Source organism: Nicotiana sylvestris, chromosome 11, assembly GCF_000393655.2.
Source record: "Nicotiana sylvestris chromosome 11, ASM39365v2, whole genome shotgun sequence".
Lineage (NCBI taxonomy): Eukaryota > Viridiplantae > Streptophyta > Magnoliopsida > Solanales > Solanaceae > Nicotiana > Nicotiana sylvestris.
This window is the reverse complement of record NC_091067.1, coordinates 106,127,989-106,152,846: the sequence shown is the minus strand read 5'-3', so window position 1 is coordinate 106,152,846 and position 24,858 is coordinate 106,127,989. Positions and strand designations below refer to the sequence as shown.

Below are 24,858 nucleotides of genomic sequence, written 5' to 3'. Positions count from 1 at the left end.
TTTTGGTTTTTCTTCCGCAAATTAGGCTTACCTAGCCGTAGAGACTAGGTGTCGTCATGATGGTTCACGGAGGGTGAACCGAGGTAGTGACATCTATCTTTGAAGATTGAGGACTATCCTGATTTATTAATAGAGACTTGACCACTTGTAGGTAAGAGTACATTACTTATGGACTCTTTAGGGATATCAGAATACTTATTAAGCAAAGCCATATTGTGTACCATATGATTAGTGGCACCTATGTCTATTTTCCAGTTAGTATCAACTTGAGTAGACAACAAGGCAGAATAAGTACATGCAGTGTCAGCTTTGGCCACATTAGCCATAGGTGCAACTTCATTTTCTTTGTTGAGAAGCTGCAAAATCTAAGAGTATTGCTCAGGAGTGAAGAACTGAGCTGGTGAAGGAACTCCAGGTTGAGAGAAATGTCGACCTCCTGAATATTGACCACTTGTACTAGTTACATTGTTGGAATATGTGTTGCTATAGGTCCTCCTTTCTTCTTAGGTTTAAAATCTGTTGGATAACCATGCAATTTGAAGCAACTTGCCCTGGTGTGTCCCTTGTAGTTACAATAGTCACATTGAACCAAGGCCTTGACAAAATTTTTCTTTTGTCCGTAACCTCCTGCTGAAGTTTTATCGCTCAGCAAGGCTATAGGATCAGTAACTTCAGCACCAATACCAACAGTGATTCCAGCACCATTTTTTCTATAACTCTCAACATTAATAGTCATGACATATGCTTGATTGATGTTAGGTAATGGATGAGTCATAAGAACTTGATCCTTAGCATGTTCAAATGATTCATTTAAACCTGTCAAAAATTGGTACAATTTTTGTGTCTGATAATGTTCTGCATGTCTTCTAGACTCAGGATAACCACAAAAGGAGGAGGTGCTAGGGCTTCGTACTCATCCCACAATTCTCTAAGTTTGGAGAAGTATATGGACATATATGACACATCATGAGTCAAAATAGCAATTTCCTTGTCAAGAGAGCATCCTCTACATGTGTTTACTTTATCAAACCTTTCCTTAAGATTTATCCACACCTTGTGTGCATTAGATGCGTAAATCACAGTACTAATGAAATTTGGTTAAACAATATTCATAATCCAAACTAAAACAACTGCATTACATCTATACCACAGTTCGTGTAGACTATGATCATACATTTCCCTCCTATAGGTACCGAGAACAAAGCCTAGCTTATTTTTCCCTGCAATACAATTTTCATAGATCTACTCCAAATTGAATAATTTTTAGATCCTTGAAGTTGAATAGAGATTAGTGTTGAACCTTGCGTGTTTGATGAATGAATGTATAAAGGATGATTGTGATGAACTAGATCCATGTCATGAAGATTTGGGGTTGGAGTTGTAGCCCTGAGCAGCAGAGACGGATTCATCTTCCTCAATTGCCATTACGTTTCTTCAGATAACTTAGTTATGTTACTGATTTGGAACCACAACAAGCAATTAGAGATGAATTTCATAGTAATTTGTCGAGATCCAACTGAAATCAACAAGTTCTAGAAACCCTAGTGTCACGACCCCAACCCCGGTCATGATGGCACCCAACACGATGTTAGGCAAGCCCAACCAATTACCACTCACAATCCCTTCTTATTAGAATTCATTACCAATTTTCAGAAATAGATACCAATTTAATATAAGTAGAAGTCTGAAATAAAATATTGAAATATGTGGGGGGCCATAATTAATCTCTACAAATGCCCAATGATCTGGTGTAACAAGTCTGAGCCTCTAATACAAGGTTTCAACAGCCTAATGCAGAAATATGTCTAAAATGCGGAATAGTAAAGAAAGATATAGGGAGAAATTGGGTTTGCGGACGCCATGCTGCTACCTCGATAACTCCGATGAAAAACTAAATGGTAGGAAAGCTCGCTCTACACCTCAGGGACAACTGTACCTACACATACGGTGCAGGGAGTAATGTGAGTACTCAGACCCAGTGAGTAATAACAATAAATAATGACTGACGATATGAAATCACGTAAAGGCACTAAGCAGTTCTATATCAAAGTAGTAAAACCATTTAAAGAGCAAGTAGTAAAGAAAATTGAATGAAACTCTTTGACCCAGGTGAAAACATGTAATTTGACAGGCATTAGTCCAGTATAAATTCGCTCCTCGAGCATTTCTGTTCATTTAATTATTTCTTACCCTCAATACTCAATTCATATACTTTTTACAATAACCGAAATCGAAACATATATATATACCGTTGCGGCGTACAACCCGATCCGTATATCGTTGTGGCTCACAGCTCGATCCATAATAATAATAGTCAACTGCGCTCACTAGGGGTGTTCAGACTCCGGAGGGGCACCTACAGCCCAAGCGCTATATTGTTGTGGCGTGCAGCCCGATCCATATATATATATTTACATATTTGCCTCGGCGCGCAGCCCCATCCATATAAGTATTTGTTGCGGCGTGCAGCCCGATCAAATATATGTATTTGCATATTTGTTGCGGGCCACAGCCCGGTCCATATAAGTATTTGTTGCGGCATGCAGCCCAATCTAATATATATATTTGCTGCGGCGTGCAGCCCGATCCAATATCATATATAATATCCTCACTATTGGGTCCTCAACCCCTCTCAGTCATTATAATCACAGCCTCTCGGGCACAATAATATAAGGTAGGGATCTCAGCCCACATATTTCTCTCATTTATGGTTAACATTTCATAACCCGGTTCATATCATTTTTAAACAATTAGAAACATGACAGAGGATATGATTTTTAGCAAATAAGTGAGGAAAACCAGTCAAAAATCACATAAAGGTTCTTCAGGTCGGTACAAGGCCCCAAACATGGCAACTAGCCCAAGTCAGGATGACAATGCATAAGTCTCAGCCAAAATGTAGTGAAAATATCAATTGGGATGGACCAAGTCACAATCTCCAGTAGCAATGAACCCCACGCTCATCACGCAACGTATGTCTCATCTCAGTATAGCACTATGTTGTGCAAAATCCGGGGTTTCAAACCCTCAGGACATCATTTAAAATTACTACTCACATCAAACTGGCCAAAGCTCTAGCTCGCTATGCCCTTTCCTCTCAAATTGGCATCCTCGCGCGTCGAATCTGACCAAAATCATAACGAACATGTCACATTATACTAAAGAAACAATACCCAATCAAAAACAATCGAAAAATATCAAAATTCTCGAAATTGGCAAAACCCGAGCCTCGTGCCCACTTCTCGAAATTCAGAAATTTTTACATCAACGGGTTCCTTATCTCCCCACAAGTTCATACATACCAAAAGTTCTCAAATATGACCCCAAATGGTCCTCCAAATCCCCAATCAAAATCTCAAAATCCCAAGCCCTATTTCTTCCATTTTTAGCAAGAATTCAATAATTTTCTAGGTGGATTTCACAATATAAATGAGTTTTTATGTCCGAAATTCTTACCTCCAAACGTTTCTCCTTGAATCCCTCTTAAATATCCTTCAAAAAGCTCTCAAAATGATCAACTATGGCTGAAAAATGGACCCAAATCGCGGACAAGAGGACTTAAAAACATTCTGCCCAGGCTTCATCGAGGTGTACCTTGCGTTGTGCAGGTTGTACATCCTCTTACCATTTTCCCTGCTGAACTCCTTCTGTTAAAACGCCTATAACTCTTTGTGTAAATATCCAAATGACAAACGGTTTAAATATTTAAATACTAGACTCGAAGATCATTCATTTGATAGGTTGTACACCATATAACTCTTTATATATTTCGAGATATGAGCTTCTAAAGTGCATTAGAAAATTCTCTCAAAACTGATCCACCAGCCATATTCGATTCATCATAACTTTCTGGAAACTAGAATGCAAGGGCTACAACTTTCATGTTTTACACTTTTTCTGATTCCTTATATATTTCAAGATATGAGCTTCCAAACTGGACTCATCGCACCAAAATTTTTCTGGTGCACAACTGAAGATAAACAAAAATCTACAACTTTTCCAAAGATGAAATAGTCCGTTTAACCACCCAAAACTCACCCAAGGCCACTGGGACCTCAACCAAAAGCACCAACACATCCTAAAATATCATCCAAACTTGTTCCAATCATTAAAACACCTCAATTAACACCAAAACCATCAAATTACATCGAATTCAAGCCTAAGTTCTTCTAAAACTTCCAAAACACGCATTCGATCAAAAACCCAACCAAACCACGTCCGAATGACCTGATATTTTGCACACATATCCCAAATCACCTAACGAAGCTACAGCAACTCTCGGAATTTCATTCCGACTCCTGGATCAAAATCTCTCTTATCAACCGGAAATCGCCAAAATACTAACTTCGCCAATTCAAGCCAAATTCTACACCGAAACTCCAAAACCACTTCCGATCACACAAGATACGGATAACGAAGCATGAAGAAATAGATAATGGGGAAAATGGGGCAGTAACTCATGAGACGACGGACCGGGTCGTCACATCCTCCCCAACTTAAACAAACACTCGTCCTCGAGCGAGTCAAGAAATATACCTGAAGCCTCAAACAGGTGAGGATATCTGCTCTGCATCTCCCGCTCAGTCTCCCAGGTAGCTTCCTCCACGGGCCGACCTCTCCACTGCACTTTTACCGAAGATATATCCTTTGACCTCAATTTCCGAACCTGACGACCCAAAATAGCCACTGGCTCCACATCAAAGGTCAAATCATCATCCAACTGAACTGTGTTGAAATCCAAAACATGGGACGGGTCCCCAACATACTTCCGGATCATAGAAATATGAAATACCGGATGCACACTCGACAAGATGGGTGGAAAAGAAAGCATATAAGCCACCTCCCCAATCCTTCTAAGTACCTCAAAAGGTCGAATGAATCGTGGACTCAACTTTCCTTTCTTTCCAAATCTCATAACACCCTTCATGGGCGAAACCTTCAGCAAGACCTTCTCACCAACCATGTAGGATACATATCGAACCTTTCGGCCCGCATAACTCTTCTGGCGTGACTATGCTGTACGAAGTCTTTCCTGAATCACCTTCACCTTCCCTAAGGCATCCTGAAACAAATCTGTCCCCAATAGCCTAGCCTCGCCGGGCTCGAACCAACCAACTGGAGATCTACACCGCCTCCCATACAAAGCCTCATACGGAGCCATCTGAATACTCGAATGGTAGCTGTTATTGTAGGCAAACTCTGCAAGCGGCAAAAACTCATCCCATGAACCTCCAAAGTCGATGACACAAGAACGCAACATGTCCTCCAATATCTGAATAGTACGCTCGGACTGTTCGTCCGTCTGAGGATGAAATGATGTGCTCAACTCCACCTGAGTACCCAAATCTCTCTGAACGGCTCTCCAAAACTATGAAGTAAACTGAGTACCTCTATCTGAGATGATGGAAACTGGAATACCATGCAACCGAACAATCTCCCGGATATAAATCTCTGCCAATCGCTCTGAAGAATAGGTAGTACATACAGGAATGAAGTGCGCGGACATGGTCAGTCGATCCACAATCACCCAAATAGCATCAAATTTCTTCGAAGTACGTGGAAGTCCAACAACAAAGTCCATAGTGATCATCTCCCACTTCTACTCGGGAATAACCATCTGCTGAAGTAAGCCACCCGGTCTCTGATGCTCATATTTCACCTACTGACAATTGAGACACCGAGCTACAAATCCCACAATATCTTTTTTCATTCTTCTCCACCAATAGTGCTGCCTCAAATATTGATACATCTTCGTGGCACCCCGATGAATAGAATATCGCGAGTTGTGGGCCTCCTCCTGAATCAATTCTCTAAGCCCATCCACATTGGGCACACAAATCCGGCCCTGCATCCGCAACACACCATCATCACTGATGGTCACATCTCTAGCATCATCATGCTGAACTCTGTCCTTAAGGACAAGCAAGTGCGGATCATCATAATGGCGCTCTCTGATGCGATCATATAAGGAACACCGAGAAACCACGCAAGCCAACACCCGACGGGGCTCCGAAATATCTAGTCTCACAAACCGATTGGCCAAAGTCTGAACATCAATTGCAAATGATCTCTCCCCAACTGGAATGTATGCCAAACTCCACATACTTACTGCCTTTTCGCTCAAAGCATCGGCCACTACATTGGCCTTTCCCGGATAATACAAAATAGTAATATCATAATGCTTAAGCAACTCTAGCCATCTCCGCTGCCTCAAATTAAGATCATTCTGCTTGAACAAATGCTGAAGACTGCGATGATCTGTGAATACTTCACAAGATACGCCATACAAATAGTGCCTCCAAATTTTTAATGCATGAACTATGGCAGCCAACTCCAAATTATGAACATGGTAGTTCTTCTTATGGGGTTTCAACTGACGAGAAGCATAAGCAATCACTCTACCCTCCTGCATCAATACATAGCCAATCCCAATTCTCAAGAATCACAATATACGGCGTATGAACCTGAAACTGATGGCAAAACCAACACTGGAGCTGTGGTCAAAGCTGTCTTGAGCTTCTGAAAGCTCTCCTCACACTCGTCCGACCATACAAATGGTGCACCCTTCTGAGTCAACTCGGTCAAGGGTGATGCAATGGATGAAAATCCCTAAACAAACCGGCGATAATATCCTGCTAACCCAAGAAAGCTACGAATCTTTGTGGCTAAGGATGGTCTAGGCCAACTCTAAACTGCCTCTATCTTCTTTGAATCAACCTGGATACCCTCACTGGACACTATATGTCCCAAGAATGCCACTGAACCGAGCCAGAACTCACACTTAGAGAACTTCGCATAAAGCTTCTCCTCCCTCAATCTTTGCAACACTACACGCAAATGCTCTGCGTGCTCCTCCTGACTACGCAAGTACACTAGAATATCATCAATGAATACAATAACGGATGAATCCAAATAAGGCTGAAATACACTGTTCATTAAATGCATGAACGTTGCTGGGGCATTGGTCAGCCCGAAAGACATGACAAGAAACTCATAGTGACCATATCTAGTCCTGAAAGCATTCTTAGGAATATCTGAATCCCTGATCTTCAACTGGTGATAGCCCGAACGGAGATCAATCTTGGAGAACACACTCACTCCCTGCAGCTGATCAAATAAGTCATCAATGCGAGGCAAAGGATACTTGTTTTTCACTGTTACTTTATTCAATTGCCTGTAATCAATGCACATTCTCATTGTGCCATATTTCTTTTTCACAAATAAAACTGGCGCACCCCAAGGTGACATACTAGGCCGAATGAACCCCTTATCTAGGAGTTCCTGAAGCTGCTCCTTCAACTCTTTCAATTCTGCTGGTGCCATACGATATGGCGGAATGGAAATGGGCTGAGTGCTCGACACCAGGTCAATACAAAAATCAATATCCCTATCCGGCGGCATGCCCGACAGGTCTGCAGGAAATACATCGGGAAAATCCCTCACAACTGGGATAGAATCAATACTAGAAGTCTCAGCTCCAACATCTCGTACAAAAGCTAGATATGACAGACAACCCTTCCCAACCATACGCTGGGCTTTCAAGCAAGAAATCACTCTTCTAGGAATATAATCAGTCACACCACGCCACTCGATTCGCGGTATACCCAGCATAGCCAAAGTAATTGTCTTAGCATGACAGTCTAGAATAGCATGACACGGAGATAACCAATCCATGCCCAAAATAACATCAAAGTCAACCATGCTCAATAGCAATAGATCAACTCGGGTCTCCAAACCCCCAATAGTCACAACACATGACCGGTACACACGGTCCACAACAACAGTATCGCCCACCGGGGTAGATACGTGAACAGGTAAAGAAAGAAACTCCCGGGTCGTACCCAAATAATGAGCAAAATATGAGGACACATAATAATTGGTGGAACCAGGATCAAATAATACAGCAACATCTCTATGGCAGACTGAGACAATACCTGTGATGATAGCATCTAAAGCAATGGCATTTGTCCGGCCTAGAATAGCATAGAAATGGGCCTGGACACCGCCTGATCGACCTCCTCCTCTGGGGCGACCCCTGACTGCCTGACCTCCACCCCTAGCTGGCTGGGCGGGTGGTGAAATAACTGGAGAGGAAGTTAAGGGCTGACCCATGTGCTGATACTGAACATCATGAAGTCGAGGACACTATCTCCTCATATGCTCAAACTCTCCGCACTTATAACAACTACCCGGTGCTGGAGGTAGGGACTGAAGGGAACCTCTGGCACTAGAAGGACCAGTAGAATGACCTGCCACGGAAGAACCCTGTACTGATAGAGCACAAGATGAACTCTGAGTTGGGAGGGCGCTTAGTGAATGCTGACCCTACTGAGAACCATGATAACCACGACCTAAAGATCCCCCGCGATACTCTGGACGGGCTGACTGAGCGGGCCTGAAAGAACGGCCTCTACCAAGCTGGAACTGGCCCCTAGACGGAGCACCACTGAAACTACCAGAACCTCAAGGCCTCTTGGCCTCCCTCTCCTCTCTATCCTACTGGCGAGCCGTCTCAATCTCCCAAAAAATATCAACCACCTCCTCAAATGAAACACCCAAAACTCTCTCTCTAGTCATCAAGATACGGAGATGGTAATTAAGGCCATTAACAAATCTCCTGATCCACTCACGATCAGTCGGAACTATCCAACTAGCATGAGGATCCAACTCAGAAAACATTGCCTCATACTGAGACAGAGTCATATCTCCCTACTTTAGCCACTCAAACTGCCTATGCAGTTCCTTCTTGCGGGACTGCGATACATACCTCTCCAAGAAGAGAGTGGAGAACTCCTGCCAAGTAAGGGGCGCTGCACCAACCAGCCTACGCCTCTCATATGCCTCCCACCAAGTGAAGGCAGCCCTAGTAAATTGAAAAGTAGTAAATGCCACACCACTAGTCTCAAGTATCCCTATTGTACGGAGCATCCGCTGAAACCTGTCAAGAAAACCCGGGGCATTCTCGCCCTCAGCACCACTGAATGACGGAGGCTGGAGCCTGCCAAACCTCTCAAGACAGTGCTTCTCATCATCTGGCATAACTGGTACTACAAACTCCTGAGCTGGTGCAATCGGCTGAGCTGGAGGTGCCTCCGGGGTCTGCAATCCCTGTACCACCTACTCAGGTGTGCGAGCAGCGGGGGTCTGTTTGCCTCCCCTCGCCTGTGAAGTAGCTGCTGCTATGGTAGCTGAAACTGCCTGAGCTAGGCCAGTGCAAACTGTCAGGATCTGAGCCAAGGTCTCCTGTAGACCGGGAATCACAATAGGCACTGCCGGTGCCTGGATTGGAATTGGGGCAGTTGGTGGATCAATAGGTGCTACCCTCGCTACCCTGCCTCTGCCACGACCACGACCGCGTCCATGGCCTCTGGTGGCCTCAGTGGGTGGCACTGGTGGTCGTCCAACTCGTCCAATAGCACGAGTCCTTGCCATCTGAGAGAATAGAATAACAGAAGTTTAGATCTCGGATCAACCAAAGTCGCACGACAAGAATTTCAAGAATATGAAGTTTTTCCTAAAGGTTCTACAATCTCTCGAGGATAAATACAGACGTCTCCGTACCGATCCGCAGACTCTACTAAAACGGCTCATGACTCGCGAGACCTATGTAACCTAGGCTCTGATACCAACTTGTCACAACCCCAATCCCGGTCATGATTGTGCCCAACACGATGCTAAGCAAGCCCGACCAATTACCACTCACAATCCCTTCTTATTAGAATTCATTACCAATTTTCAGAAATAGATACCAATTTAATATAAGTAGAAGTCTGAAATAAAAGATTGAAATATGTGGAAGGCCATAATAAAATCTCTACAAATGCCCAATGATCTGGTATCACAAGTCTGAGCTTCTAATACATGGTTTCAACAGCCTAATGCAGAAATATGTCTAAAATGCGGAATAGTAAAGAAAGATAGAGGGAGAAATCGGGTCTGCGGATGCCATGCAGCTACCTCGATAACTCTGATGAAAACCTGAATGGTAGGAAAGCTCGCTCTACACCTCAGGGACACCTATACCTACACACACGGTGCAGGGAGTAATGTGAGTACTCCGACCCAGTGAGTAATAACAATAAATAATGGCTGACGGTATGAAATCACGTAAAGGCACTAAGCAGTTCTATATCAAAGCAGTAAAACCATTTAAAGAGCAAGTAGTAAAGAAAATTGAATGAAACTCTTTGAACCAGGTGAAAACAGGTAATTTGACCGGCATTAATCCAGTATAAATTCGCTCCTCGAGCATTTCTGTTCATTTACTTATTTCTTACCCTCAATACTCAATTCATATACTTATCACAATAATCGAAATCGAAACATATATATATACTGTTGTGGCGTACAGTCCGATTCGTATATCGCTGTGGCGCATAGCCCGATCCATAATAATAATAGTCAAATGTGCTCACTAGGGGTGTGCAGACTCTGAAGGGGCTCCTACAGCCCAAGCGCTATATTGTTACGGTGTGCAGACCGATTATATATATATATATATATATATATATATATATATATATATATATATTTACATATTTGTCGCGGCGCGCAGCCCGGTCCATATAAGTATTTGATACGGCGTGCATCCCGATCCAATATACTGGATCGGGATATTTGTTGCAGCGCGCAGCCCGGTCCATATAAGTATTTGTTGCGGCCTGCAGCCCGATCCAATATATGTATTTGTTGCGGCGTGTAGCCCGATCCAATATCATATATAATATCCTCACTATTGGGCCCTCAACCCCTCTCAGTCATTACAATCACAGCCTCTCGAGCACAATAATATAAGGTAGGGATCCCAGCCCACATATTTCTCTCATTTATGGTTAACATTTCATAACCCGGTTCATATCATTTTTAAACAATTAGAAACATGACTGAGGATATGATTTTAAGCAAATAAGTGAGGAAAACCAGTCAAAAATCACATAAGGGTTCTACAGGTCGGCACAAGGCCCCAAACATAGCAACTAGCCCAAGTCAGGATGACAATACATAATTCTCAGTCAAAATGTAGTGAAAATATCAATTGGGATGGACCAAGTCACAATCCCCAATAGCAATGAACCCCACGCTCATCATGCAGCGTGTGTCTCATCTTAGTATAGCACTATGTAGTGCAAAAATCGGGGTTTCAAACCCTCGGGACATCATTTAAAATCATTACTCACCTCAAACTGGCCAAAGCTCTAGCTCTCTATGCCCTTGCCTCTCAAATTGGCCTCCTCGCGCGTCGAATCTGACCAAAATCACAACGAACATGTCACATTATGCTAAAGAAATAATACCCAATTGAAAACAATCGAAAATATCAAAATTCTCGAAATTGGCAAAACCCGAGCCCCGGGCCCACTTCTCGAAATTCAGAAATATTTACATCAACGGGTTCCTTATCTCCCCACGAGTTCATACATACCAAAAGTTCTCAAATTCGACCCCAAATGGTCCTCCAAATCCCCAATCAAAATCTCAAAATCTCAAGCCCTATTTCTTCCCTTTTTAGCAAGAATCCAATGATTTTCTAGGTGGATTTCACAATATAAATGAGTTTTAGGTCCGAAATTCTTACCTCCAAACGTTTCTCCTTGAATCCCTCTTCAATCTCCTTCAAAAAGCTCTCAAAATGATCAACTATGGCTGAAAAATGGACCCAAATCGCGGACAAGAGGACTTAAAAACATTCTGCCCAGGCTTCATCGAGGTGTACCTTGCGCTGTGCAGGTTGTACATCCTCTTACCATTTTCCCTACTGTACACCTTCTGTTAAAACGCCTATAACTCCTTGTGGAAATATCCAAATGACAAACAGTTTGAATATTTAAAAACTAGACTCGAAGATCTTTCATTTGATAGGTTGTACACCATATAACTCTTTATATATTCCGAGATATGAGCTTCTAAAGTGTATCAAAAAATTCTCTCAAAACTGATCCACCAAACCAGTCGATCTCTTTCTAATAACAAGATTTCAACTTTACTCTCAAGCTTATACATGTCTTCCAATAAACAAAAACCTTATCCACTAAAACCCAATTAACCTTTTCTTTTACTATTCATTCAATTTTATTCAGTTTTACCAAATCATAACCATATAGAGAAATAGCAAGATCTACATCGACAACTATAGAAAAGCTAATTCCCATAAGCTTAATCCAATGAGGAATTGATGAGAAATCATTGCATGTATAAAAAAACCGAAAAAATCGCAGAGAGCACATCTAAGATTGCATAACGGAAAGTATCTCGTCTTTCTCTCTCTAGCTGCAATGAACAGTAGCGACGCAACAGTTCACCGGCCATAACTCCATATTCCGATAGTGGAAATTCACCAAATTGGTCTCAAAAGAACCCCCTTCTCTTTGCGAACAATCCACAGCTGGTTTTGTCCTCAAATCCATAGCCAATTTTTTCAGATCTTAATTTTCATTTCGCGAATACTGTAGCAAGCAGAATTTTTTACTAAATTCATCTGCTTCTTCACGTCAATGGATCTTTGAAGATCTTCATGGATGCTGCGATCTCTCCCCAGCCTTTGGCTGTGGGAGAGGCAATCTAAAACAATCAAGAATCAGTTCCTAATTATAATACCAAGCAGTCTTATGCATCGCATCTACTGTCAAAACAAACTGCCTCAAAATCTTCAAAATCGGAGCTATGTCCAGTTGTGTTTGTACATGGAGAACCAACTGTAGAATTCACCATTGAAGAGGTGAATGTTTTCACTATGGAAGAAGGTTTACAACTCATTCCAAAATAGTTTGACGTCAAAGGTTACTGCAATGTTAGACAGCTTGAATATCGACATATCCTGGTAAGGTTTGATCTCTTTGAAGATTTCGTTCAAGTTTTGTCAAGATCTACAGGTTATATTAAGTCAAAGGGAGATGAATTCTTCTATAGATCATTCCCATGGACGATGGGACCACGTGAAGAAACCTCAAGGGTAGTCATTTGGATTTTAATGCCTGATCTTGCTGCAAATTTATTTGCAAAGAAATCCTTAATGTCCATAGCTGCAGCAGTAGGTAAGCCTTTAGCTGTGGACAAAGCGACACAAGAACGAACGTGACCAAGTACGGCTAGGGTTAAGGTGTTGCTAGACTTACAGGGTAAGCATCCTAAGAAAGTTAGGATTCATATTGTTGATGGAAATTCAGGAAAAACCATTGAACATTATCAGGAGATTGTGTATGATAATCTTCCAAAATATTGTTCATGTTGTAAACATCAAGGGCATGAGGAAAGATCATGTCGTTAGAGGATTGAGAATAGTAAGGAGGATGTAGTTGAGAGGGATGCAGATGCAGTAGAGGATCTGGGCAGTGTTGAGAAATTACAGGGTGATGCTAGGGAATTTCTTAATTCAAAGAGGGTTTTACAGCTAAATGGTGAAGCAGAACAACAAAGATCTGAACAGGAGCAGGTAGTGCAAACAGTAGGAGGAAAACAAATAGCTACTGTGGACAATTGTAGAATGGTGAATCGTGCAAGTGAAGTTAATGTTGCAGGGTTTATAGCAGCAGCACATCGAGTTAATATTGACTCTGAGGATGCAGGGCGAAATGTTGTTTCTAGTGCAATTGTTCCAGTTGCTGAAGCCATTGCTAAATTTACTCAGGACCTAAAGGCCGCAAAAAATACTGTGGTTGATCAAGCTTTAGCTGGAACTTCTAAAGGTTCATATTTTGAACCTGGGTTGATGGATGACAGTGCTTTAGCTGCAGCTATTCAAGCACTCTTTGCCAAGAAGAATCCAGCAGTAACAGTTGCGTCAACTGCTGCAAATTTAATGGAAGCTGCTGATCGAGATGGTGAGTCTGTGCAATTTAAGTCTATGGCAGGTGGTGTTAGAGGTGATATGGGGCAGAATTCAGATGCTAAGCCTCCTGTTAGTGTAACTAAAGATGCTACTTTGAAAGATACTGCAATACCATGTCAAACTGGTGCAGCTTCTACTGTTTCGAAGTTGGATGATACTGTTGCAGATGATCGTGGAGCTGCTGAAGTTAAAAATTTGAAGGCTACTGTTGCATTGAAGGGAGCTAGTGATCAAGATGCTGATGGGGTTGCTGAACCAACAGCTGATCGAGCAACCAATGCCAAGAATCATGCAACAAATGTGTTTGTAGGAAAAAAAATCTGGAATTGAAGCAGCTATTATACGTTCAAATGTGGGGGCTACTGTTGCATTGAACACAACTGGTTATCGAGCTACTGTGGGGGATCCTAAAATAAATGCTGCAGCTGATATTGTTGGAAGATCATCAGGTCTAATGGCTACAGTCGTACATGTTGAGGGGCAGGTATTGAATACTCCAAGGCAAAAGGCTACATTTCCATGCAACTCAGATACAAAGAGCAAAAACTGGGCAGTGGTGAATAAATTGACTAACAAGAAGCAAGCTATAGGTGCGCAAAATCAGATTGTTCCATCAAATGTTATTGGGGTCTCGAACTCTTTTGATGCTTTGGTAAATGAGGGTGAGCATGTTACGAAGGAGGCTGAAAATAGGGAGCAACAGATGGATGATGACACACGATCAATAGTTGGAAAAACCAGCTCTACAGGTAGTGGGAAACAGCAGATAAATGCAAAGGACATAGGTGCTCGACTTGAGATTGCAACTGTTGATAATCACTCTGAGGTAACTAAATGGTAGAGAATGCCCTGGCAGCTATGCTGACGAACACAACTTCAAAAAATGGGCAACCACAAGCCTCAGGCAGTAACACACAGCAGCAAACTTTCACAAACACAGGGGATCGGATAATTATTTCGAAGGACATTGTTCTTGTTGATGTGCAAAAGGCAGAAGCACACAACTCCAATGCTCCTAAGTTGCATTTTTCCAATCCTAATATAGAAAATATAATCAAGGATGCCCAGTATGAAATGATGATGAAGCCTACTTTGCTGAAACAACCGTTGGCAACCTTGAACACCTCTGTATATGATATCCTTCTCAATCTGTGGAGTCGTTTGGGGATTTTGAAGGTCAATCTGGGCAGCTTATGTTGTCAATGGGGAATAACAACGAAGTTATACAAACAAATGTGAGGCTTAAGGCTATTAAATCAAAACTGTGGCAAGATCAACGAGAGGAAGATGAAGAGGAGGACTGGGGCGATGGTTTTGCAGGTTACTCACTGAAGAAGTTGACGAGGAGGTGTATCAAGAGAGTGCAGTTGAGGAGCTTGACTCTCTAGTTAATTCAAAGTCTCATGGGAAAATTGCAGCAGTCCGCACGAGCAAATTAAACCTCCATGCTCCTGCATTTGTTCCCAGAATGTATCCTAGTGCTGCAATTCCAATTACCCCAGCTGGAATTTTGCCTCAAGATGTAGCAACATCTTCGAAGCAGCTTACTATAGGTGCTAACAGCAGTTCCCCAACTACAAGTCCAAGTCAAGCTGAAACAGCAGGTACAAGGCAGACTATTAAAGTTGCATATCCTACAGCTGATCGAGCAAATTCTAGGCAGCAGCAATTGGTGACCACTAAACCAGTTATTTCAGAGGAGGGGAGAAAGCTTTTGGAAGCTATGGTAAGTTCCATACCTGTAAATCCTATTACATCTAGCACAGGTCCTGTAGGTAGGAATAACAACAAATTACAACACATTGGACAACAACAAAGTAAGGCAATGGTGGCAACTGGAGAATCTGCCTTGATGTCACTAGATACGATTCAAAATGAACCACAACCTGTGAATATAGGGAGAGAGTTTTTTGAACAAGTAGAAGAAGAAGCAATGTTACAACAGTGTAGAGCATAGGCAGCAAGAAAAGGGGATCTATCACCAATGCATAGCGGCAAAGGTAAAAAGACTCATACAAGGAATAATAGTTGGGACGACAAGGCTAGTGATTTTTTAAATGTTAGGCGACCTCCAATGAGAGTTGCCAAACAAAAGAAGGTCACCACAACTACATCTACAAAGTCCAATCGTTCAAAAAAGAAGTCATGAATTTTGAATACATCTTGAAGAGCTGGGACAGTGATGAAAAAGAGTTAAAAATTGAAGAAATTACAAGTTCGGACAAGAAGGGACAACATTTTAATTCCTTCATCATTTTATTCTACCATTATATTAGTATTCTCATTTGTAATATCATCACAGAGTATGTTATAAACTCTGTGATGATCATTGAATATTTGGTACTTTCCAGTTCTTATATTTTACATGCATGCTAGTAGGTGAAGTTTTTTACGCCTCAATAGGATTAGTAAGGTAAGGTTTAGCTCGGTTTGTGTTGCCTTGGTCCAATGCCTTTGGAAAATATCCACACGGCTATGAGATTATATGCCCTCGTGAGACTTTGCCGGCAACTACACCATGAATCCTCTACATGAGTCTATCATCATAAGGCAATGTGAGGTGCAGAGGAGTGATTATATAGCCAAGGCATATGGGTAACAATACCGGTGCTATTGTCCCCCTTATTTGTACTTTTCCTAATTGTTGTATTTTTCTTTCTTTTATTAATAAAAAACTAGCCCTAGGCGCTTGCCTAGCGGATTGCCAAAAAAAACCCATATTCGATTCATCATAACTTTCTGATAGAATATCCAAATCATGAATGGTTTAACTTTCTAGAAACTAGAATGCAAGGGCTACAACTTTCATGTTTTGCACTTTTTCTGATTCTTTATATATTTCAAGACATGAGCTTTCAAACTGGACTCATCTCACCAGAAATTTTCTGGTGCACAGCTGAAGCTAAACAAAAATCTGCAACTTTTCCAAAGATGAAATAGTCCGTTTAACCACCCGAAATTCACCCGAGGCCACTGGGACCTCAACCAAAAGCACCAACACATCCTAAAACATCATCCAAACTTGTTCCAATCATTAAAACACCTCAATTAACACCAAAACCATCAAATTACATCGAATTTCAAGCCTAAGTTCTTCTAAAACTTCCAAAACACGCATTCGATCAAAACCCCAACCAAACCACGTCCGAATGACCTGAAATTTTGCACACATATCCCAAATCACCTAACGAAGCTACAATAACTCTCGGAATTCCATTCCGACTCCCGAATCAAAATCTCACCTATCAACCGGAAATTGCCAAAATACTAACTTCGCCAATTCAAGCCAAATTCTACACCGGACCTCCAAAACCACTTCCGATCACACAAGATACGGATAACGAAGCATGAAGAAACAGAAAATAAGGAAAACAGGGCGGTAACTCATGAGACGACGGGCCGGGTCGTCACATCTAGGTTGTAGAGGAACTTTTCAGATGAAGAAATAGCTCGATCTAAGAACATATACACTTCTGTAATACTCCTCCATAGTAGCTGAGCTGACCGATTTACCAAAGCTCTAATACCATGTTGATTAGCTCAGCCATGGTCAATGAGAGAGAGAGAGAGAGAGAGAGAGTTTCCGAGAAGATTGAGAGAGAAACAGCTCCAATGATAAGCTCTGATGTACAGAGACAACATGAAAATCAACTTCTATATATTTCCTGCCTCTTTACTCTTTTATATACTAACCGACTGACAATGGCATATTAACTAATTCAACTAAATCTTCTCTACTTAACTTAACACCTAACTGACAGCTGTACATTGCTAAGTGATAGCTGTATCACCACTAACTTCCACCAAAATTAGATAAAACTTTATGACAGTGTGGAAATAACATCACAAATAATTTCCAAATTCTATTGCTAAAAAGATTTTGACCGTAGTTTTGCAATCACCAATTAAATATAGGGAAAATATGACTAGGTAGAAATTGTATGTCAATTAGTTAATGCTATTTGAATACTTCATTTTAAGTAAAAATATTTATCTGCCTAGATTTTAATGGATAAAAGCAGGGTCGGCCCAAGGGTAAAGCTACTAAAGCAGCTGCTTTGGGCCTCGTAATTTTTGGGGCCCCAAATTTTCTTAATAGCTATATATTAATTTATTTTTAGAAGAATATTTAGTGTTTTAAATGAGAAAGTACAGATTTTCATAGTAATTAAGTAAGATTAGATTGTTGATCATAAATTAAGAATTTTTTTATATATTGGAAATTATTTTCTAGATCATAAATTGAGAAAGAAATTGATTGTTAATTCATAATTCAAAAAAAGGTTGAAACTTTAATACAATCTCAAAATATGTCGTTGATAAATTTTTAGAAAACAATAAAAACCTTAAATTAGAAAGTAAATCTCAAGAGAAATTAAATGAGTTAGATAAAATTATTAATAACTCAGCATAAGATAAAGTTAGAAATATAGAATTTAAAAGAAATTATATATGAACTTTTATATATATATATAAAAGGTCTCTCATTGAAATTTCGCTTTAGGCTTCCATGTTTATTGAGCTGCCCCTGAATAAAAGTATCAATAAATAAGATAATGAACGTAAAAAGTATCGCCAATAGGTATATATAAGTCCCCTAGTTTCACCAAACAGCTACAGATTTCCAAAGGATATTCAGATTAAATCCTACTTTCGAAAATAGCAGCAATAAAAAAAAAGGAAAATTTCACATAAGAATAATTGGGCTCCGTACGTTATAATTTTATAGCCCATATTTCAATTTACAACTAACTAGCCCAAAAATAATAGGCAAATACTCAACATTCAACTCCATAAGGTTCTCGAAATTACTATTTAATTTTTAAAAAAGATTGCTCAAGCTTTTAAGTTAATTTTCGAATCAGTAATTGTGACTCAAATATTAGTTCAACAAACCAAATTCATTTGGGTGGTGAAAATTAGATTTTTAACAAGCTTAAATATGTAGGTTAAATTCTGAATTTGATTTTGTCAGAATTATGGAGTGGGCATTATTTAGACTTGTTAAAAATAGTATACGGAGGTTGTATATAAAATTTGAAGTCATTTAATGGAGATTTGGACTGGTTTTGAACAAGAATTGCAACAGAAAATCGTGGAAGAAGTTCGTTTACAGACGCTTGTGTAAAAGTGTATAAAAATGTATAAGATGTGTTTATACACTCGTATACACTATTATACAAGATTATACAAAAAACTGACTTCGTCTTCTTCCTTGCGTTTTTTCTGAAATTTAAGTTAAATCTTGCTCAAATCTACTCCAAATCACTTCAAATTTAAATTTTGAACTCCTTTTGATATTTTGAATCAATTGGAACAATACCTAATCCAAACAACTAACAAACTCAAAAAATCCTATTTTTGAAATCAAAGCTTTGAATGGCCTTCAATGGTGGATTTCTACTCTTCAATTTTCTTACATTGGAACCAGGTGGCACAGGGGGAGAAGCAGTAATGTCGGACGACCCCTTGAAGTATATGTAGAAGATGTGAGAAGAAGAGAGAGTGAAAGCAATGCTTGTGAGAATAAATTTAACTTCATAGCTTTTAGAAGCATTGGTTGTAAGAACACAGATTTTGAATTTGTTAGTGCTTTTAAAATATATACAATATAGGTTAGGTCGGATAAAACTTAAAAACATAAGCCATTTTTTGTTATAGTGTGAAGTCATGTGTGTTTTCTTGTAATTCTTTCTTAAAAAAAATAGTAGCAATATTAGATATTTAGAAGTCCAACGAGCCTCATTATTACGAGTAGTGACAGTATATGGTCTCTCGTCTGCGCCTAACCGTTGACAACAAAGTCCTAATTGACTATCGACTTTAATATGGCCCGTAAATTATGGGTCACCAAAGAAGTCTGAGCTTCATTTTTGTTATAATTTTCCATGGAAAATAGAATTATTGAATACGATACAGACAGTAACTTCAAAAAAAAAAAAAAAAAAAAAAACCTTCCAGCAAGTCGATAAAAAATAGAATCTAAGCTTTTAGTTTAAAAAGGTTAATTATTTATTTTTGGATGAATTTAAATAGCGCAAGAGCTTTCTGCATTAGCAATGTACATTTAACATGTTATGATAAGTAATTAAGTATTAGTACTTTAACCAGTTACTTATTGATAAATGTCAATTTAACTTGATGATGATAAAAGTTTGCATATGTACAAAAACAGAAATTGGACGATTTTGTATTAGTTAAGTCCACGTCTGATGTTTAGCTTAAAGTATATATATTTTTATGTATATCGCCTCATATCTTACTCTTGTTTCGTGAATTTGGGATGTTAAATGCTATGAATTATATTAATTTGAAGTGTTTTTAATTGTAGGAATGATTCGGGAGCATTTGGGGGCAAAACGTGCAAGATTTGAAGCTAAAACGAACAAAATCGGAAAAGGAAGCCAGGTGGCGCCAGACGCCAAAAATAGTATGCACAAATTTGGGGGTGCTGTGGAGGGCGCCTGGCGCCGGTGACGCAAATTGTGTCCTATTTCGCCCGGAACACGGTTTATTCGACCCTAGACTTATTCAACACGTATAAAAGGAAAACTAAGCCTAATTTTGGAGGGGGAGACGCACTTTGGAGCAAATATACACGCAAGAAACATTGAGGAGCAAGAACATCTCGGTATTCTTCATCCTTTCTAGTATTTTTCAATTAATCAAAACTTATGCAATTGTTTGATTACATCATGAGTGGCTAAACACCCATTGTTCTGGGTTGTGATTTAGCAATGAATATTGTTGTTTGACATTAACTTAACCTTAATTATAATTCACCAACATATGGTTGTTTTTTCAATTCTGTGTTTAATTGCTTAATTGTCTGGCCAGCAGTTAGATTCTATTTACTATCTATGCTATGCTTGGAAAAGCCGTGTTTAGATTAGAGAAGAATTGAACAGAGCACGATCTTAACCCTCAGGGGGAGCAGATTTGTGGTTAGGATAGGAATATACCTAGTCACTGTGCTTATTTAAATATCGTGATCTTAATGCATTCTTAATAGATTGATTTCATAGGGATATAGGCGTTAATCTATTGAGAATAGGTGAGTAGTACTTCGGGAGAAGACTATGAGAGCATTTATCGATTAATTAGCAACCATGAGTGAATTATACGAAAGGGAGAGTTAATTAGAACACAATACGAATAGTGAATCGATCACAGCTCTGGAATATTTGTCTCTACTGAATACACAACAATCAACTCGTTACTTGATAATTTAGTTATTGTTTAGAATCGTAGTATAATATAATCATATTATTGGAAGTTGATTCTAGCTGGATTGAATAACAATTTTAGCGATTTAGTGAGTAATTTACACAAGTCCATGTGGGTTCGACACTAAACTTATCATTATATTACTTGTCGACCACGTATACTTGCGTGTGCGTTTGGGAGCAACAATTGCCTTTTGAGTTCGTCGGCTAGAATAGATGTTTTGTCAAAAGATGATCAGAAGCCATTTCGTACATTTTTTAAGGTTTAATAATTAGGTTTAAGTTTTATATACTGACCTAAACTATAGTTATATCATCAATTCTACAATTTACTACTTTGACTAATAATCTAGAGTAAATGGTAAGTCACATCCTGTTATGATAAATTAATGATTTTCTTTCGATGTATGTAACTTAAATCTTTAATATTTACTCATGAAAACTACTCCATGCATGTCACCAACACTGACACATCTCTAAAAAGTTTTAACGGGAAAATAGAGAGAACGTGTTCAAGAGGGAGTGTTGTAGGAAAATAGTCGAATTGTCACTATAACCATAACGTGAGTTCAACGCAAAAACTACGATGTGAACTGTGCACGATTAGAGAGGTCGTCTCCTTAACTTTCATTTATGCAATCTAATGCAAGCAGCCAAAGGAGGAGCAAGAGGGCCCTAAACAATTAATCGTTTTTATGTATGATAAATAATAAGGAAAATTGTGAGTCCGTCAAACTTAGTAGGCGTTTGGACATAAAATTTGTAGTAAAATAGTATTTGAAGTTAAGTAGAAAAATGGTGTTGAAGTTTAAAATTATGTTTGGATATGCAATTCACTTGAAAAAATATTTGCAGTTTTGTGAGTGGGAAAAATAATTTTTCTGAAAATTTTGAAAAAGTTTGAAAAACTCATTTTCTAAATTTTTTTAAAAACTTACAAAATTTTATGGACAATCACATTTTCGAATTTATTTTTTGAAAAAAAGAATTTTTTTTTATGGACAAACAAGGCCTTAGGTTTTCCAAAAAAACATATGCCATGTGGCAATGATACCAAGTCCGCCATTGATGACGAAGTCATGCCTTCACTGCTGGAACTTTCTTCCCTTTCCTCCCTAGCCAATGGGGGTCAATTAACTTCATAAATTCTAAGTCTTCCTTGGGTCCCACCATATGACTTCACAAAATTCCCAAAGTGTTGGGAGTGTGTAGCTTAGTTTGGTTGAACTTAACAGTATAAATAGGGCTTCCCATTTGTATAGTTTTGCATCGACTAGTTCTTGGAAAACCACAATAAAGGAGAGTAGAAAGCCAAAAATAGCTATATAGAAGAATTTATAGTATCATCAGTTGTTGCTAAAATTTTCACCATGGTTGCTTCATTCCACAGCTTTACTTTGGCTATTGTTGCTTGTGCACTTGTCTTCTGTGTGCAAGTCACTCTAGGTCAGTTGTCCGTGCAAAGAAAGCCGTTTTTTTCCACAAAAATATTTATTTTTAACTATCTATGTAGTCAGGGACGGAGCTAGAAGGTTAAGTACGAGTTCAGCCAAACCTAATAGCTCTAGTTCAAATCATGTTATTAAAAAATTTACTAATATGTACAAAAATTAAATTCAAAGGTCAGTTACTAACACCTGATGTCACTATATTAGAATTAGAACTTATAAAGTTCAAATCCTTGTTCCGCCTCTTTATAGTAGTAATCAATGTTTTTCCATAATCTTTTGAAATACTAAACATGAGAATTTTATTGCAAAGCGTGCTCTGTAGGTAGCATAACATTTTTTCTAGAATCGTTTAAGTTACATTACGATTAAATTAAATATGGTGTGATAATATATATGCAGGGAGCATAACATGCGAGAATCTAAACAAGGACTCATGCACTTTTGCGATATCAAGTACCGGGAAGCGTTGTGTGTTAGAGAAACATCTCCGAAGGAGTGGTGAAGAAGTATATGCATGTAAGACGTTGGAAATTGAGGCTGATAAGCTCAAAAACTGGATTGAAACCGACCAGTGTATTCAGGCTTGCGGTGTTGATAGGAATACCCTCGGAATTTCTTCTGATTCTCTCCTCGAGTGCCACTTTACCCAGAAGCTGTGCTCCCCTCAATGCTACAAACATTGCCCTAATATTGTTGATCTCTACTTCAACCTTGCTGCTGGCGAAGGTATACAATTGAAGTATTTAATTGTAAATATTACTCCTTCTGTTTCAATTTATGTGAACCTATTTCTTTTTTGGTCCGTTCCAAAAGGAATAATTCCTTTTTAAATTTGGAAACAATTTAGCTTAAACTTTCAATTCTACCCTTAATGAGAAGCTTTTATAACCACACAAATACTCTGGGTCTCTTTTTGATTTGTTTAGACCCACAAATTCAAAAAATCTTCATTTTTTCTAAAACTTCGTGTCCAGTCAAACAAGTTCACATAAATTGGAACGGAGGGAATAGTTCATATAGGAGACTTACCGATTTCTCCTTGCGGAAGCAAATCTGAGCAACCACGGTTTGAGTTCATAAGAGGGATGAATTGCCTTGTTTCCAAAGCTTAAAGATACTCTTTAAGATGCAGAAAATATTCTCTCATTGCAAACACTAACCGTCATATCTTAGTAGAAAAATAACGTCTTTTCTAACACCATAATGGTGTATTTATATGTTGTAAGTAGGATTTAATTAGGAAAAGACAAGCTAATATATCAATTGGTTATATAGCACCCCTTATGTGTGGACCTGACCCAATAATATTTTTCAACATAATAAACTAAAATGAATAAATATGTATATTCTTTCTCTAATTAACAGTTAGAGATGAATCATAAAATCCGAAATGCAAAATCAGTTTTGCCATCTCTTAATCATTTGTATGCGCTTGATTTGGCAGGTGTATATCTTCCCAGATTGTGTGAAAAACAAGGTGGAAATGCACGCCGTGGAATGGCGGAGATCAAAAACTCGGGAATAGTTGCACCAGCACCGGAATCGGGAGTCAAGCCCGTCAATTTTATGATTACTCCGGCAATGGCTCCAGCTTCCTAAATTGAATTAGCTTAACTATATAAGAGTGTGAAATGGACATGTTCCAATTATTATTTTATTGCATGAAATAAAGATTTGGTCGCCCAGTTACCATATAGTTTTGTAACTTTTGATCTACGCCATGTTATTGTTCGAGCATCAACAAGTGTTAAGTCGTAAAAGTCTAAGGTGTGGTTATTTTGGTCTTTAATTTGAGAATAATATTACTATTATATGTTTCATTCTGGCTAGAAAGAGAAATCAGAAGAAACAACTCTTGATAATTGGATTAGAACTAGAAGATATGTTGGGCCTTAGAGATTCATAGCATTCCCTCAGCTCAGCTTGTTGTAATGGTTACTTTCCTACACGATATATAAAGTATATAGTACTATTACATGATAGCTAGTTTTCTTTGAGTCATGCTACGCAGTATCAATACAATGGTATGAATCTCTCATTTTTTTTAAAAGATAAAATAATTACTCTAAAATAGTCCATTTGGTCATCGCAAGACCATCAGCATATAGGCCTTAACTTGTCCAAAACCTTTTTCAAACTATTTGGGAAATGTTCGAAACTAGCTAAGCTGGAAAATTTTATTACAATTAGTTAATTCGTAAACTCAATTTACACTCAGCAACAAAAAGAAATATTACTCCCTATAGTCAAATTTCATTTAAAACTCCCCAACCCATTATATGGAGATGTCTAATTAATAATCCACCTCCCATAAAAAAAACAGAAAAGAAAGAAGAACAAGAAAAAAATGGGAGGA

At 39.1% G+C, this 24,858-nt stretch overlaps 1 protein-coding gene across 1 annotated transcript; it reads left to right on the top strand.

The window, feature by feature from the left end:
- Positions 1-22,309: 22,309 nt before the first annotated feature.
- Positions 22,310-24,484, top strand: LOC104221096 (uncharacterized). The gene is made up of 3 exons (XM_009772087.2): positions 22,310-22,497; positions 22,902-23,228; positions 23,947-24,484. The coding sequence occupies exons 1-3, from the start codon at positions 22,422-22,424 to the stop codon at positions 24,099-24,101; spliced, it is 558 nt and encodes a 185-aa protein (XP_009770389.1). The 5' UTR covers positions 22,310-22,421; the 3' UTR covers positions 24,102-24,484.
- Positions 24,485-24,858: the final 374 nt, after the last annotated feature.